Source organism: Talpa europaea (assembly GCF_964194135.1).
Source record: "Talpa europaea genome assembly, chromosome: 1".
NCBI lineage: Eukaryota > Metazoa > Chordata > Mammalia > Eulipotyphla > Talpidae > Talpa > Talpa europaea.
In genome coordinates, this window is record NC_140073.1 from 20,448,443 (window position 1) to 20,466,172 (window position 17,730).

Genomic DNA, 17,730 nt, shown 5'->3' on the forward strand with positions numbered 1-17,730 from the left:
GCTCAGTTATTTGCTTTATCTTATAAATTAGTTGTGCAGAATAACAATAGTACCATTAGTACTGACAGTAAGACCGTTAGTACTGACAGTAAGACCGGCGGATAAAAGTTACGATTTCTCTGTGGTGATTGTTGAGCTTAGAATATATTCCTTTAAGTATATGTAGTCAAAAAACTGTTTTAAAGTCAGCTGAGATAGTCCTTTTCTTTGTGGTGTCTGCACCTATTTGATATACAGATAGGCTTATTATTTCCGTCTGTTTTCTATATTTGACATTACAAGCAAATATGTATATGCATTTATATGTCTTTTCCCTTCTTGCACAAAATATAGGCTACCATAAACATTGCTAACTACCTTGCTTTTTCCTCTTAACAACTTATGCTGGAGATCACTCACTGACAGAATAAGGCCATTGTTTTCAATTTTTATAGTTGCACATATCTACATTGTGTGGATTAGCCTAGTTTATGAGTATTTGGGTTGTTTCCAGCCTTTTGCTATTATAAATAATGCTATAGTGAATCACCCTAGGCATACATCATTTAGTGCTTTTGTTACAGGGCAGGGAGAGGGCCCCTCCCCAAACCCCCAAACCTGCCCACTCTAAATAGATTCTGCTATCTGCCACGTCAAGACAAAACATACTCTAGTCCATAGGACTTTTAATGGAAAGGAACTTTGATACAATTAGTGTGCAATAAAGAGAAGAGAAGGGAAAGAATAGATAAAATAGTATGCAAATCAGGCACCCAAAGTTACCCATGTGCTCATGGGTAAATGCCCAGCCAAATAGGGTTGGCCTAAAGAGGGGCCACTGAGGCCCGAAAGCCTGCCACAAGTCTAAAACACCTCCTGGTGGGGACCCATAGAAGCGAGCAAGAATGTGCCCATTATACCTGGGACAGATGGAGCTATATCAAAATCAAGATGTCGTTCTTGACTTTGGCCTTTTACAACAAAACAGATAACAGGCAGTTAAAATTGAGCGTGCTGCATGCAGTGGTAAGGATCGGCTAAATAAGGGTGAGGAAATACAAAATAGCAATAATGGTTCATCTTTTAGGAGTATTTACTTGGTGTCACATCCTATAAATGTGTTAATTTAATTTTTAAAACAACCCTATGGAGTAGATGCAATACCGAACTCCCGTACAGATGAGGGCACTGAGGCAGAGAGTTTCAGCAGTTTGCTCAAGGACACACAGCAGGACACCAGTAGAGCCAGAACATTGCTCTCCATTTTAATAAGTGGGGTTGAATGATGTCCCCCTTCCCTCACTATCCCACCGCCCCTCAACAGACCATGTTTTACAAAAAATCCTTTCCTGGGAGCTGCTATCCCTATTTGAAACCATTAGAGTGAGCCCCTTAGAAATCAAGATTGTTGCCAATGGCATACTTTGGTTAAGGAAGTATATGGCATGGAAGAGTAAAGAAATGGGTGGCGATTTAGCACTATTAAATGAAAAAGTAAGTTACAAAAGCAGAATGTACAGTATATGGTGTAAGTCTAATTTTAAAAAAGTGTATATATGTGTATGTATACACGTGCTTGTGTACATATGTATGTGTGTGTATAAAGAGAGAGCAAGAGAGAGAGAGATTTACCGGTAGTTTTCACTGGCTGACGGAATTTTAGATGTTTTTAATTCTTTTTGCTTGTCTGAATTCTCAAAATAGTTCACTATAGGGCCTCCCTGGTGGCGGAGTGGGTTGAGCGCCGCACTGTGAAGCTCTCTGCAACCTCTGCAGCGCAGGTTCGACTCCTGACTGGCCGCGAGAATCCCACATGGCACAGCAGACCTCTCCTGTCTTGCCAACTGCTCCCCTCACCAGCATATTTCAGTCGTCTGCCTGTTCTGTTCCCCACTCTGTCTCTGGTGAATCCTCTTACCCTACCATGCCTCTGGCCTGTACCCCAGCTCTTGTATAAAAATAAATAAAAAAATTTAAAAAAATAGTTCACACTAACTGTGATATGATTATAAAGAGAAAAAAGTACACTATATTGGCAGATTCTCACTTTCACTGCAGGTTATCTCATGTTGCTTTAGATCATCAACCACTAACTAGAAGATGGTTCAAACCACTCTCCAAAACTCCTTAGCCTGAATCCTGGTGACTCTAGCATTTTCCTTGGAACGACTATTTTTTTCCTAAGGACTTCTATACCTTCCTCTGGCCAGGTGCCCTTAGTTGACACAAGATCCTGAGAAGGTGCAAAATGTCTCTCTCTCTCTCTCTCTCTCTCTCTCTCTCTCTCTCTCTCTCTCTCTCTCTCTCTCTCTCTCTCTCTCTCTCTCTCTCGTAGCCGATTAGCACCTGCAAATGCTTACACTAATGCTCTCCTCTTGGAAATGCTGCAGGCTGTACCATCTTTGAAAACTGCAAGACCTGCCGGAATGGCTCCTGGGGAGGAACCCTGGATGACTTCTACGTGAAGGGGATCTACTGTGCTGAGTGCCGGGCGGGCTGGTATGGAGGAGACTGCATGCGTGAGTAGACCCTGAAGTAGCCCCAACGCTTGTGTTGTGCACAGTTTTCATGTCTCAGCTTGCACCTGACTAAGGTTTGCCTTGTAAGAACCTGAGTTCTGGAAATCTGACAGCCAGAGGAGTTTCTAGGTAAGACTATAGAAAACAAAGATGTGTTTCCATGTGCTGGGTGTGGATTATGGACATCTGCTTGGAACTGGCCACAGGAGGTTTATATCTGCTCTTCAATCTTCCCTTTCTCTTAAATGAAGCCAAGGCATTATGCACACAGCACGCCTGAAGTCCATTCCAGAAGTAATTGCACATTAGCATGGGTCAGCAAACAGTGAACAAGGCTTCCAAAATGCTAAGTTTGTAGTGTGTTTTAAAAAAATTGCTTATTGAGGTCACAGTTTACCACACTGTATGTTTCCAGGGTACACAGTCACACCTCTATGATGCTGTCAACCACACTCACCACCAAGCTCCAGCTTTTTAAATGGAAATGGAAATGGAAAAACTTGAATCTGAGTTAAATTCCTAGAACAGAACCCATATCAAGTGTCAGCCTGCTAATTGTCCGGAAAAGGAATTCTTTCTGAATTCCACTTGATCTCCAAGAATTGCTTCATCTTTATTAGGACTCTCTTCTGAGACTCTACATCCTTTGAAAGTGGAGTGGAAATCTAACTTTTTCCCTCAGTTTGAGATTCCCCTTGGCTGTGCCTCGGTAATATCTTCCTGAGAGTCTGGCTCTGCAGCTGTGTATGAATTTGTTAATCCTATGTTACACCCCTCCCTGAATCAGAAGCAATTGGGATGACCTGAGAGGCTGAGCAAGTTTATTGCTTATGGATGATATCCCCAGTTTGCAGGGACGGAGAATGGCCTGCTGTTGTAGCATTCCTTGTCTGTTCCCACCTTACAAAAAGCCATGATAGTCATGAGTCTAGGGCATAGGGCGAGGTGTATGCCGAGGAATTCAGCTGTACTTGGAGGAGGAGGAGCACTTTGTTGCCTAAATATCATCCTCAGAATTAAACTATCCAGAAGACAGAGATTTTAAAAAGTGCTGGGCTTGCCTGCTGATTTAAAACTTTAATGCTGTCTTAGGTGGTTTTGGGGAAATTGAATTTAGTCCTAGGTAGATTACTGTAGGACTTAGCCCTGATCTATCTTGGCAGCTGAAGACAGTAGAGCACCGTGATCAGGACCATGAGTTCTGGAATGACACAAGACCTGGCGTTAGGGGAGGCGCCATGTTCCCCACATCCACGTACATGCACCGAACTCCAAATCCCAGTATGCCTGTGGACTTGCTGAGCAGGGGAGCTTCTGGGAACGAGGGGTGGCACTGAGTGGCCAGTTAAAGCTATAGATTGATAACACGAAGGCAGGGGGGCTTGGAAAGCTCTCTTGTTTCTGCTGCCTGACTTGTATCCAGGGACTTGGGGGGACATCAGAAGAAGACACGTCTGTGAGAGACACGGGGGCACCTGACAATGGCAGCTGTTATCGTGATGTGGCATCTCCTTCTGTCCCAGCTCTTTGGGCTCTTTGCCTCAGAACCCCTTTCCTACTATTCCCCACCAGGAGGTGCCATAGACTTGTGGCAAACTTTCAGGCCTCATTCGCCCCGCTTTCGGCCAACCCTGTTTGGCTGGGCATTTGCTCATGAGGGGATGGGTAATTTGGATGTTTTAATGGGAAACTTTTATTAGGAATAGCGTCTCTTGGTTTCCCTCTCTATGTACAGTCATCCTTTTAAAGATCTATCAAGCAATCTGCTCCCTTTGTCTTTATTTGGCAGTTGGCAGGACCACACTTTATTTATTTATTTTTTAAAGATTTGTTTTTATTTATTTATTTTATTTATTTATACAAGCATTGGGTACAGTCAGAAGCGTGGGAGGGTGAGAGAATTCACCAGAGCCAGAGCGGGGAGCAGAGCAGGCAGAAGGACCGAAGTACACTGCTGAGGGGAGCAGCGGGCGGCAGGAGAGGTCTGCGCGCCATGTGGGACCCTCCTCCGGGGACCTGGGAGCAGCTGGGGATTGAACCGGCACTGCAGAGGCTGCGGGCAGCTTCGCAACCCAGCGCTCAACCACTGCGCCAACCGGGAGGCCCAGGACCCCACTTTAGAGCATGCACACTGTTTGTTTGGGATCCCTGGGTGCCCCTCAGTCACTTACTAACACTGGGCTTTGCCAGTCACTGGGATTGTGACCATGACCAAGTCATTTCAACTTGCTAATCTCAGCTTCCTCTTTTTTAAAATGGGAGGAATACTCTCTTCTGGTAGAGCTGTTTGGAGAATTAAATGAGATAATACATGAGAAGCACTTCGCACTCTGCTTGGCATTTAGCAAAAACTCAAGTAATACAATAAATAGCATTGGCCCTTGAGCTGTGTGGGCTTGAACCATGTGGGGCCACTTATATGTACATTTTTTCTAATATGCTCAACACATAAATAAATATGAGTTTCTTTTCATACTATCTCTTCATTTTTATGTCTAGTGTTAGTAATATTTGTGGCATTTATAGTGTCTTGTATCATATAATATTGATGTAGGTATTTACAGATGATTCATCTTATAAACATATGATATAAACTTACAGTATTGATAAATACAGAACTGTAGATGCATTTCTCTTATCATTTTCTTAACATTTTTTCTTTAGCTTGCTTTATTGTAAGAATACGTTTTATAATACAGCTGCATGCAAAATATGTGTTAGTGATTGTTTATGTTATCATTTAGACCTCCAGTTAATAGCTGTGGGTCTGTTAGGCTTAAGTGGGCTGTTTGGCCACCATTTTTTTGTAACCTGCAGTTCTGCAATCCTATACAAGGTCAGAACTTCCCAGTCAATCAGTTATAGGAGCCAAATCTTATAAGGTTCTTTCAAATCAACCAAGATCAGAAAGCTTGATCAGCCCTGGGAAGGGTGTGCATCATGAGGTATGACCTGCACTGTGCAGCCTCCTCCACAACTCCCGTTTATCAGTGTGGTGTTGTCGATGCAACAAACAGCAAAAGTTATCCTTGGATCTTTGATTATGCAAGGGTTTTGGTGCTTCTAATACCTGCATTGTTCAAGGGCCAGCTGTATATTATTATTATTATTATTCAATATATTCCTTAATTGCCATGCTGGTAAGTGGTCCAGAGGAAAAAAACTGCTTTCCATAAAAGTTTAAGAAAGGCATAATTAGAAATATGTTGCTGCAGGAACTTTGTTGTCACTTTGCAGCGGGAACGTGATGAGAGGCACAGCAGTCATGGAGCAGGTTTGCAAGGCAAGACTCTGCTACTTGAGCAGAAGTTCTTGTGCCATTTATTGAAAGCACACAGGCTAGTAAAAGCTGATCATGCAACAGTTGTATGAGGAATAAGGTCTGGAGGGTGGGATAGGAGTGGGAGACAAAGTTTTACGAGGGACAGAGAAGGGGACGTCGTGACCATCTGTCAAGAGCCATTTGCATCAGCAAAGTATGATGTTATCACAGGCAGAGTTATCCCGAGACCCCCACGGAAATAGTTATGTAATCAGGTCAACAGCAGCCTCGGCATTCCCGGGCCTGCCTCATGATACAAGCTATAATCTGTAAGGAGTCAAGGAATGCTCTGCTGGGATTTGTAGATAGCAAATAGGTCATAGTTGCCCACAAGTGGCCAGCTAGTAGCCAGCTCATAGGAACCCACAGAAATACAATGCACAGTTTTAGATTTCTCATTGACCTCTGAGGTAGATAAGTTAACTTTGGAGTTTTCTCCTCTTTGGAGAGAGGTGGCACTTTGTGGCTGAATGGAAAGGGTTTGTGGCAGGGTGGAATAATAGGCAAGGGCCAGTACACTAGGTGAAGAGTTCTAGATGCAGTGGGAAGTCCAGGGGAGGTTGTGAACTGGGTGCAGCTAAGTGCCCTGAGAGCTATTAATTACAGGAAGTTGGGGTAGGAGAGGTTCTAGATGGAGATGATAGCTGAGCTGTTTTTTTGCTCAGGTGTGAGCAAACAAGAAGATTGCTAATCTGTGATTGCAGACCCCTGTTCTGAACCACAGAACTCTCCTACCTCCACTGGTGCGTTCCCTTTGAACATCTCGATTTTCATTGAAAAGTGAGCGGTGAGATCTCTACTTAGAACAGAGGAGACAAAATTCCATCTCTGCACATAGTTGCAGAGTTACTAAGCCACAAAAAAAAAAAAAAAAAAAAAAAGAACAGAGGAGACAGAAGCCTGGGACTTAAGCGTTCCAGTGGTTTGGGACCATCACCTGAGGAGGAAGGAATGGCTCCCACATGTTCTAGAAGACCAAGGACCCAGTTGAAGCCGCAGCTCCTGTTGGTCCAGACCGACCTGCTCTCCAGCAGTGCTGAATTGGTAACAAAAATGAATTAAACCAATCATTTGGTTGATCCAGGAGTTGGCAAAGACATGATTGTCCAGGTTGGGTAGGACATGAAACCACATGAGCCTGGTAGAGAAAAAAGAGGGACTGGATGTCTCTGTGAGAAGCAGGCTTGGTGGTGACGCAACAGTGGAACAAGTACTGTGGCTACAGAACAGAAAGGCGGTGGAACCTTTCAGGGTGCTAATGTGTTCATTTTTGCTACACAGTTTTGCTATGTTACAAACAGTCTCAAAACAGCAGATGTTTATTTTGTGACTTGGCTGGGTTTCACTGGTTGAGCTGAACTGGCCTGAGTTGAACTCCATGCTTCAGAGGTCAGGCTAAAGGGTCAGCCAGTTCTTGGGGTGTGCTCTTGTTGGGGTGCTTGCAGAGGCTTATATAAGAGGTCAAAACAGACACATTTAAGGTCTCTACGCATATCACATACATTCTTATTTCAAAAGAAGTCACATGACTAAGCCCCGAATCCGGTAGCTGGGGAAGTATACTGCATCCAGAGTATACTTGTGGAGGGGCACAATTCCTAAACAATCCTCCTAGCTCTCTGATGTGTAAGTGGGGGACAAGGTAGAAAGGGAGGAAGAATATTTGCGTGCAGGAGTTCAGTAAAGCAAAGAATCACAGACAGGGGCCTCCCCGGTGGCGCAGCGGTTGAGCGCTGGGTTGCGAAGCTGCCCGTGGCCTCTGCGGCACCGGTTCGATCCCCGGCTGCTTCCCGGCCACTGGAGGAGGGTCCCACATGGTGCGCAGACCTCTCCTGCCGCCCGCTGCTCCCCTCAGCAGTGTACTTCGGTCCTTCTGCCTGCTCTGCTCCCTGCTCTGGCTCTGGTGAATTCTCTCACCCTCCCGGCTTCTGACTGTACCCAGTGCATGTATAAACCAAACAAACAAACAAATAGATAAATAAATAAGACATGCCTCTAGAAAATTAAAAAAAATAAATAAAAAAAAAAAAAAAAAAAAAAGAATCACAGACAGGATAGCAGTTGCCCACAGAAATCCCATGTGTATGTCTTTCCAAATAGCACCTATTGGCTGAGTCTTGGGGTTAGCCTCATTGTAAGAGCTGGCTGTAGGTAGGGTCTGATTGTTGGACTGGTGTTGGTATCCGTGTGTAGGATAAGTGGTAGCTTTCTCTGGGAAAGCAGAACTGACTCAGAACAACTTGTCATCACCATTAGGCAAGAAGAGTAGAGAGACCAAGCCTTCATTCTTTAATCTACCCTTCTATGCAAAAAACATTCCTTGAATGGATGCTTCTAGGTGCTGGAGATTTATAATGATGACAAAGACAGATATAGTTCCTACCATCTTGGGCTTTGTAATTTAGAGAGGAGAGACCAGAAAAAAAAAAAAAAGAAATTGAAAAAATTGGAATGAAGCAAACTGGGTAATGGTCATATTCCTATCTCATTCTGTTCTGGTTCAGTTATGCTTGTTCAATTCCGTTTTGCTTGTTCTGAAAGCTTCATTCCACACAGTGTACGTTATCTGGTTATAGCCACGAGTCTTTATGGAGTATTGGACTGGTCACGTGGGAAAGCAATGAGCCCTCAATGAGTTTACAACCCATTTATGGAAGCAGGGCTTGACCATCAGAAACATCAATTTGATGTTATTAGGTACCTCTCACCTATACCATATATTGGCACTCAAAAAACGTGAAGGGAATTCATAGGTGGAAGTAATTCTTCTCACTCGTGGTTGATTGCCTGTCCAGCATTGGGTGCTATGCTACCTACCTCTATTAAGGGGGAGAAGGGCACTTGGGTGGCCAGTTCCTGGCTGGGGCGCTGTGCTAGAGCCCCATGGCAGTGCAAGCATTTACCCAGTAGATGGCACCCAAGTGATCTGTTAAGGCTTGAAAGCTGAAGGAAAGGGCTTCCTGCTGAGTACCATTTGTAGAGGGCTGGCATTTTTTTCCTGAGTGCCATATAGGACCTTAAGAAGAAGTGATGATAGGCAGAGAGCAGAAAGAGTCAGATTGTTTTACATGTGTGCTGTAGGATGCTCAATAGTGAAAAGATATAGGAGCACCTTCATTTGCTCACTGTCCTGCCAATGTTTGTGATAATTAGTATTAAACTAACTCATGACTGTCTTAAATTCTATTATGTGATGAATTCTTTCATAACCATTGGCAGGTTGTATTAACCAAGATAATAAGGAGAAGGATCTGAAGCCCCTGAGTCCAGGAGAGGGCTTTATTCACATCCTCTGTCCTGGAAAGATTGGTTTAGTAAGCTCAGAGTATCCAGACTTGGAAAAGGAGCTGATTCTTTTTCCTTTCCCCAAATTTTTATTTTGAAAAATTTCAAATCTCCAAAGAGTTGAAAGTATAGTACTTTCATATACGCTTCACCTAGATCCACCAATGATCATTTTCCTACATCTGACTTTCACTGCACTATGGACTCATGAATCAAATTTCCCCCAGGTTTCGTCATGTTACCGTTTTTCTTTTTGGTACGCAAGTTGTCCCAGGATTGGCCAGTGAAAACCCTTTGTGCTGGCTCCATTGTGTCATTCTTTCCACAATTCCTGGCTCTCTGGGGCAGCACTGTGTCAGGTCCACCTGCATTGTGTGTGTCCAGGTGCTGGGAGCAGCCCCTTCCCCATGCATCCTGCTCCTCCTGTGGGGAATGGCATCCAGGAGCTGCGTCTGGATACTGGCTTTGGCAGGCACTATCTAAAGTTACACTAAGCCTTCCTCTCAAAGCTTCTTAAACAGGAAAGTTGAGTTCTTAGTGGAATCACTCTGCTGACCTCAAGGTGGAGTTTATTTAACTTGGCCCTCTACTGAGTTCCTTAGTCACCAAATGAAATGAACAATGAGAGTGCCTGAGAACCACCCAGGATGCAACCCATGTAGCTGATGTTACAGAGATCCCAACCTTTCAAGGAAGATCTAGGAGATCAAAGAAGGTTAGGAAAGCAATCCAGAGAAGAAAGGACTTCTGGGATGAGATTATGAATGCTTGTTAATGTTATCTTAGTTATATTTTGGGTAGAGGCAGAGGAGCAAAAAGTGACCATAAGCTGCACCCCAGAATAAGGGTCTAGAATATAAAAAAGGGGATGATTTGTGCAGACTGATCCTTGAGCCATAACAACTGATCCTTGATCCAAAGCAAATGAGGAGAGAGGATAGAATGAGAAAGAAAGAGAGAGAGAGAGAGAGAGAGAGAGAGAGAGAGAAAGAGAAAGAGAAAAGAAGAGTGAAAGGTCGAGAAAAGATCCATTAAGCAGGCATGACTGATACTTGGCACTGTCTTGTTCTGGAATCACCTGGGAGGAGTTACTGAAATCTGGTTCCTCTTGCTGTAGCCTTTAGTGTCCTACCACTTCAGGAAAGGAACAGTGTCCCATTAAGTTCAAATTTGTGTCGGTGTTTTGTGATAGTTAACAGCTGGGCTAGGAATCAGTAGGACCTGAATTTGAATTCTATTCCTTCCATGACTTTAGGCAAAGTTATTCAATCTTTGTAAATCTCAGTTTCCTCATTTACCAAGTGGGGTTAATAATAGTCACCGTTGGAGGGTTTTTGTGAGGGTTAAAGGAAGTTCTGTCTTTAAGTCCATTAATATGGAGCCTGGTGCATAGTAAAGCTTAGATAGGAAGGGTCAATAAGTGGTAGCAGCTACCCAGATGGCTACTAAACCAGCGTCATGAAGTGAGATCCTGCCAATGTTTTCCTTTCTCAGTGTGTGTGGTGGGAGGGAGGTGAGAGGGTGAGAGGAGGAATCAGTATAGGGGCAGAGAGGAAAAAAAATTAATCAGAGTTCCCTAAGGACAAGAGACTATCCACTGGACATGAGGATGTAATCTTACCTGGACAAGTATTATATGGTACATAGCATTTTACATTTTATATGCTAAAGCTCTTTGACTCCAGGGAATTCATGTTTGAACCTTTGAAGAAGATTTTATGTTGTCAAAGAACTCATAAGTCATTGTTTAGCTTCTGGTTAGGGTATAAAAAGATGTTAAAAAGACTTTCCTTCCTGCTCACACAGAAAGAAATCACTAGATAAACCACAGAAAATGCATGACTTTCTTTAAAGCCAGCAATTATCTGTGAACACAAAAGCTAAAAGAATCTAAACACCAGAGGGATGAGTACGTCCCAGGAGAGCACGTGATACAGGATGCTTCGTACCTGGGCCAGTCACTGCGGTCGGGGCAGGGCAGGTGAAGGAGGAGGAAGCTTTGTGATAACCTGTGGGTTGACCTGTTGAACTTAATTTGAGACCACAAAGCAAAGACAATCCTTTCCACTAAGTATTTTCTTTCTTTTTTAAAAAAAAGATTTATTTTTATTTAGAACTGGGACATAGGCCAGTGGTACAGGGGATGAGAGGACTCACCAGAGACAGAGTGGGGAGCAGATCAGGCAGAAGTACTGAAATACACTGCTCGGGGGAGCAGCGGGCAAGACAGGAGAGGTCTGCTGTGCCATGTGGGTCACTTCCCTGGCTGGGGATTGAACTCTTGCCTGGTGATAGCTTGAGAGCGCTGAGACTTTAACCCCTATGCTACCAGGGAGGCCCACACTAAGTATTTTCTTAAATGTAGTTTTTCTGATCAAGCAGAAGCCAAGCTTCAGCTTGGATGCAGAGAGTCAAGGGATATTGTGGTTTTGCAACTTCAAAAACTTGTAATTCCAGTCTTATGGTGTCATAGGCTCATGGTTTTCCAGTCATGGAGGGATAGGAAGTTGAATGGAACAGGGGATAAGGGTTGGGAGCATTTGAAAATCAGAGACACATTTCCTTAGGATCCTGGTGCTTGAATTTAAAGACCTTTCAAAAAGGAATTATAGTCTCTCCCTTGCCTCACATCAGTTTAGTTTCTGTCTTGGATCAAAGTGATCAATCCCTCATCCTACTTGCCTAACAAAGAAAAATTAATCAAAAGGAAAATATGTATTTTCTGTTATGCAGAAGCAAGAGAATATGGTCTACAGTCAAGAGAATCAGTCAACAGAAACACATCCTGCGTGATCAAATATTGGAATTTTCAAATAAGGACTTTAAAATAATTTTAAAATAAATTTATTCTATTTAATTTAGAAAAGATCTATAGGACAAAATGTGTATAATGGATAAAGAGATGAAAAATTTCAGGAGAGGTTTGGAAAACATTTAAAATAAAAATCCAAGAATTGAAAACTACAGAGAGCAAGTGGCACTTAACAGTGGGAATACCTTCTGAGGAATGGGAGATATTGTCCAAATGTCATTGAGTGTAGTTGTGCAAACCTAGATGGTGTGGCCTACTCCATACCTACGTTGTGTGGTGTAGCTTACTAGGACCACTGTTGTATGTGAGGCTTATTGTTGACTGAAATGTTGTTAAGCTACACATGACTATACTTGAAATTAAAAAAAAAAAATAATAAAGAAAGAAAAGAAATCATTGGAGGAGCTAAACGGCCAATTGGTTATAAGAGAAAAAAGGAGCAGGGAATATTAACACTGGTTCATAATAATCACTCTAACTGAAGCACAGAGAAAAAGACCTGCAAGCATTCAAATATCTAAATTCTTTGTACCCTAAGCTAGACCCTGTCTTATGGATATCTGAGTGTGCACTTCTGGAAGACCCTGGTAACTTTGTGGGGGACAGACTTTCTGCAGCAAGATGTTGTTCTTGCTAGAAAAATGTTTCAATTGAATGGACAGTCTCTTAGAGGAAGGGCTTTCAGGATGGTTTGATTAGGTAAACAGATGTTTGACTTAGTTTGACTTTGTCTTTCATTTACTTAATTAATTGAGCAGCTACTTGATGCATGTAAAGGTGTAAACAAGACAGACGAGGGCCCTACTCTCACAGAACTGTGTGTCACAGGAGAGACAAACAATCAAGTAGCAATTATTATAAAGTGTCAAATTGAGGTTCACAGACCAAACAACAGGGTGAGACTCAGAGTCACTTCTTAAGCTCTAATTGTTCCTGAAAAGACCCAAACCCCTGATAAAAGCCCTCACTTAATGTTTTTCATGAAGCAGACATGGTTCTAAGTACCATCCTCTACTCATTAATCCTCATCACCATCACTACACACAGTTGGGGACACTGAGGCACCAAGATCAGTAACTTTCCTGCTGTCATGCAGCTAGTAAATGGCAGAGCCAAGGCACCAGTTCAGAAGCTAGGCCCCCAGAGTCCACCCTCTCATCCCTGCACTATACTGCCGTGCAAGGTGAGAGGCTCTTGAGTCCTTACTCTGACTACCTGTCTGAGAACCAAGGAGGTCCTGGTGGGGTGAACCCAACCACAAGGAAATTTGAAGTCTCCTCCCAGGTCCTGGCACATATGTCATTCCCCTCGTCACCATCCAGGCCTCTGCTCTGCCGTCAACATCTGAGCTCCAGGACCTGATGGGCTTAGAGTGCAAGCCAGTGATGATGACATGAGGCTCTATGAGCCCTGGAGCAGGGGGCCAGCACTGGAGCCTCCTCTTAGTCCTGTGCCAAAGCAGGCAGTGTCTCAGGTCCAGGCAGGATGGAGAGACAAACAGTATTTGTTGCCATTTATTGAGAATTTCCTGTACCAGTACTGTGCTAAGTGCTTTGCATACAATATCTGTCTCATTTAACCCTTAAAACAAATAAGCAACAACAACATCAACAGCATATTACTATCATTCTCCTTTTCAACTCAGGAAAGCTCAGCTGAGAGCTCCTGGAGATTGTTTGGGGTCCCAAAACTAGCAAAGGGCTGAACAGTGATTCACCGGGTCTGGTTGCCTATGTGCCTTTAACCACGGGGAGGCCCCTGCCTCCTGAGTCATCTTTGAAAGAGGAAAAGACCAGGCAGACGCCTCTCTCTGCCTGCATGCTTTTTGTCCTTTTTTTCCCTCAGAGGAAGGATGAAAAGAAATAAACACCCCAGTCACTTCTCAGAAGAATGTTGTGTCTCTCTCCTGCTTCTCTGTCCCTTCCCCCAAGACTGGAGATAACAAGACTTTTGTCTGAATGCTGGGGGTGTTCATTTTTGTTGGGAACCTTCCAGTTCTCTTACTAGTTTGGAAATTAATGAAGATTTCCCTCCAGCTCTGCAGGATCCAGTGATTTCTCCTGCTTTTGGCTGATTGCAGTGGGGGCGGGTAGCATGACACAGTGTAGCTTCCCTGGCAGATCCCCCTGCTTACACACACACACACTCACACACTCAGCAAGACCCTTCAGGGAATCTGAGCACGTTTTCCGGGCCCTTTGCCGCCTCTGGTCTTTCAGTCTAAGGACCACCTGCTTGGTTGGCCGGCAGCACTTCCTTGGCGGGGACACTCAGCTGTGTTCACTGTTCTGGCCTGGATAGAGAGGTGCAGTTGGGCTGCCCTGCACCCAGGTCCCCCAATCCGGAGTAGAGGCGGGAGTGGGGGGAACTGAAGGAGGGCCTTCATGCTGGGAGGGGGCTGGACTCCCTGTCGTACCTCTCCCCTAAGGCATTTCTGAGAAGTGGCCTCTTTATCTCTGGTTGGTTGGAAGTTGTCCCCATCACGGGGCCAACTCTGCCCTTCCCTCAAGAGTGAAAGGAACAGCACCCTGTAGAAGCAAGCCATGTGTCTGGACTCCTGGCTCCAGCTGAAGGACAGCCCCGCAGCTTGCAGGAGCAAGTGGTCTAGCATTTGCCAGAGTAGGGGGCTGTGACTGAGTGGGGATGGAGGCTCTGAGCCCTCCAGAGGCTGGGTGGAGTCCCAGACTTGGCCAGAGACTAAATGATCTTGCAGAGAACTGATGGGGATGGGGTATGGGGAGGTGGTTCAGCTCCCCCTGAACATGGGAGGGGCCCAGTGACAATGTGGTTTGACTCCAGCTGCAGAGGCAGAGAGGGACCTAGAAGCAGGCTGGCAGCATTTGCTGCTAGTTCTGATTTGGGGTCCCCACAGGAGGTTTGCTCAGGAAGCTGGGATTTAACACCTGCCGGCTGGGAAGCTGCCAGTCCCCCAGGGGCGGAGGCTGTGCAGGAGGATTTCTTTTTTTGTCTCTCACAAGACTACGATCACTTCCCCAGCCCTGCAGCAGATGGGCAGATGAGATGGGGGCGATGAGGACTGTGATGTGTGCAGGAAGGAAAAACGTGCGTTTCAAAAAGAGGGTGGGGGCAAAGATTCCATGTATTTCTTTGGGAGGGTCAGAAAAATCCTGCTGCTTCAAAATGGAGTGGGAGGGGGGTTAATTTTCCAGCTGAGAACCAGTGTGGGTCCTAGACAGATTCAAGTTCAGATCCCTGCTCTCTCACAGACTCACAACAGCTAACACTGATTTTTCTGCAAAGGGCTTTCCATGCATAATCTGATTTAAGCGTCCCCAAACTATATAAAGTAAGTGCCACTTTTATTCCCATTTGCTTCAGATTTACTGAGGTTCTAAGAGATGAAGTAACTTACCCAAGACCACACAGTCTGTGAGGGGTAAGCTGAATCTCCCACCCAGGGACATTGGGCTCTGAAGTCTTCATTCTTAACCCCTGGGCTGTCTGACCTTGGGGAATTTACCTTACTGTTCCCATCCTTCGTGTGCCACATCTGGGAAAAGGAGAGTTGAATTTTATGCTCCCAGGTACCTTCTGAGGATTAAAGGAGAGAAGGTTGTAAAGCTTTTAGCCAATACCTCACCTATAATATCATTCATTCAACCAATAGCTACTTAATGAGCACCTACTATATGCTGGGTGCCTTTATAGGTAGACAAGCTAGAAAATGTCCTGACTCTACCAAAGGGAATGAGCAAATAAACTAAGTAATTTCAGGTCATGGTTTGTATTCTGAATAAAACAAAACAAAGGATGTTGATGGTAGAAATGTGAAGGTTCATTTTAACATGGTGGACAAGGCAGGCGTCGTTGAAGAAGTGACAGTTGAGCATAATTCCCAAAGGCAGCAGAAGGCAGCCTGCTCAGTTCAGGGAACTGCAAGTGCAAGACAAGGACTTGGGCACAGAAAGGTCAGTGTGTCTAGAGCTGTGTGAGCCTGGGCAGAAGCCTGGGGTGGGCAGTTAGTGGGGCGGGCTGTGCTCACACAGTGGACAGCTGTAGGAGGGTCAAATCAAGAGAGCAACGTGATGTAGATTATTGATTTCAGAAGTGACGCTGGCTGCTGTGTAGAAAACTGAGTGTTGGGACACCTTGATGGGTGGACAGGAGCTAAGGAGGTGGCTGGGATTGCAGAGAGGTGATGGAGGCTGGGCCTAGACAGGAACCCCAGATGGAAAATAGTGGCTCATACTTCCGGTTGGCAGACAGGGCTGCAGCATGAAAAATCCCAGTGAAGAAAGAGATGAACATGCAAGCTGGCAGAAGTTTTCACACGTGATAACTCTCAGACCTCATGCTTACCAAAAGTAGACTTTTTTTTTTTTTTCCTAACACCATCATCTTGCCAGGTTGCTGATATTTTTTAAGCAATGGGACTGTCTACTTTTGGGGGGTCAGTGAGGAAATATAAGTGCATATCCACAGTGTGTGAGGTTAAACTGGATTTCTCTATAGAAAGGGGTAGAAAAGCCATTTCTGTAAAGGGGCAGAAAGTAAATATTGTCCTTTTCAGGAGCCTTGCCATCTCTTGTGGGAACGACTCAGCTCTGCTCAAAGGCAGCCATAGACAATGAATAAATGAATGGGCGTGGCTCCATTGCAATAAATTTTTTTTTAAAGTTTATTTTTTTTATTTATGCATACAAGAACTGGGGTACAGGCCAGAGGTGTGGGGGTGAGAAGATTCACCAGAGACAGAGTGGGGAACAGAACAGGCAGACTGACTGAAATACACTCCTGAGGGGAGCAGCAGGCAAGAGAGGAGAGGTCTGCTGTGCCATGTGGGCTAGCTCCTTGGCCGGGGATCGAACTCAAGTGCTTCGGTGGCTCCCCATAGCTTGCTAGTGCTGAGATTTAACCCCTTGCACCACTAGGGAGGCCCGCAATAAAATTTTATTTGGGAAAACGGAGCTGGAATTTGACTGTGGATCATGGTTTGCCAACTCTGGTACAAGGTATGCATTTATACAACTCAAATAATTTTTTCCCCTACAAAACCATTTCAAGATGTTTCCCCTTAGCTCTTTTGTAAAACCAGGGTGCATCTCACATGCCTGCGCTTATCTCAACACTAGAAAATATGGTGGAATTTAATAGCCAATCAGTCCAGTGGTTTTCAGCTCTTAGGAATCCGTTAGTGGCAGCACTGGGGAGGAAGGTGGGTGAAGGTGAAGGGGTTTGGGTTTCTGCTTCAACCAGAACCCCTCTCTCGGTCTCTCTTTACACACACACACACACACACACACGACTCTAAAGAAGTCCTAAGAGTTGAAAACTACTGGTCTGAGCGACAAACTACCATATATATTACATATATTACACACATATATAGATATATATACAGAGAGAGAGAGAGAGAGAGAGAGAGTGGTTTTCATAAGCGTTTGTATGAAAAAAAGATGTTGGGAGCTAAAAAAATTTTCAAACCGTGAATCCAGTCCAACTGATTGGAGATCATTTTTCTCTTCCAGTGCCATGCACTGGGAAGACATTTATTACCTGATTGCTCACAGAAGCCATTAATGCTGGATGGAGGGGAGCTCAGCAAAGAACTGCTTTGGGGTTATATTTGTGGGGTAGAGAATGTGCAGCAAACTCAGATCAAAGGGTCACAGGCAGATTTAGACTCCAGACGAGGGCCGCAGTGTTCTGTGGCTAGAGCTGCAGCGAGCGTGTTCTCCTGAGCCCACTCGGGAGCAGGTGGAAGGTGGCCTGAGGCCGCATGCGAGAGGAGTCTGCAGAGGTGGGAGTGGCTTGGACTTCACGTTTGGACAGTTGGGTCTGAACACTCTGCC

At 44.6% G+C, this 17,730-nt stretch overlaps 1 protein-coding gene across 3 annotated transcripts in view; it reads left to right on the top strand.

The window, feature by feature from the left end:
• The window catches only part of PAMR1 (peptidase domain containing associated with muscle regeneration 1), a gene marked incomplete at both ends in the record, with an annotated part of 76,473 nt that overhangs the window by 21,871 nt on the left and 36,872 nt on the right, over positions 1–17,730 (top strand). For all 3 annotated transcript variants that reach the window (XM_084238412.1, XM_084238413.1, XM_084238414.1), the window contains one exon: positions 2,370–2,498. In XM_084238412.1, coding sequence (XP_084094538.1) covers positions 2,370–2,498 — 129 coding nt within the window. The remainder of the gene's footprint in view (positions 1–2,369; positions 2,499–17,730) is intronic.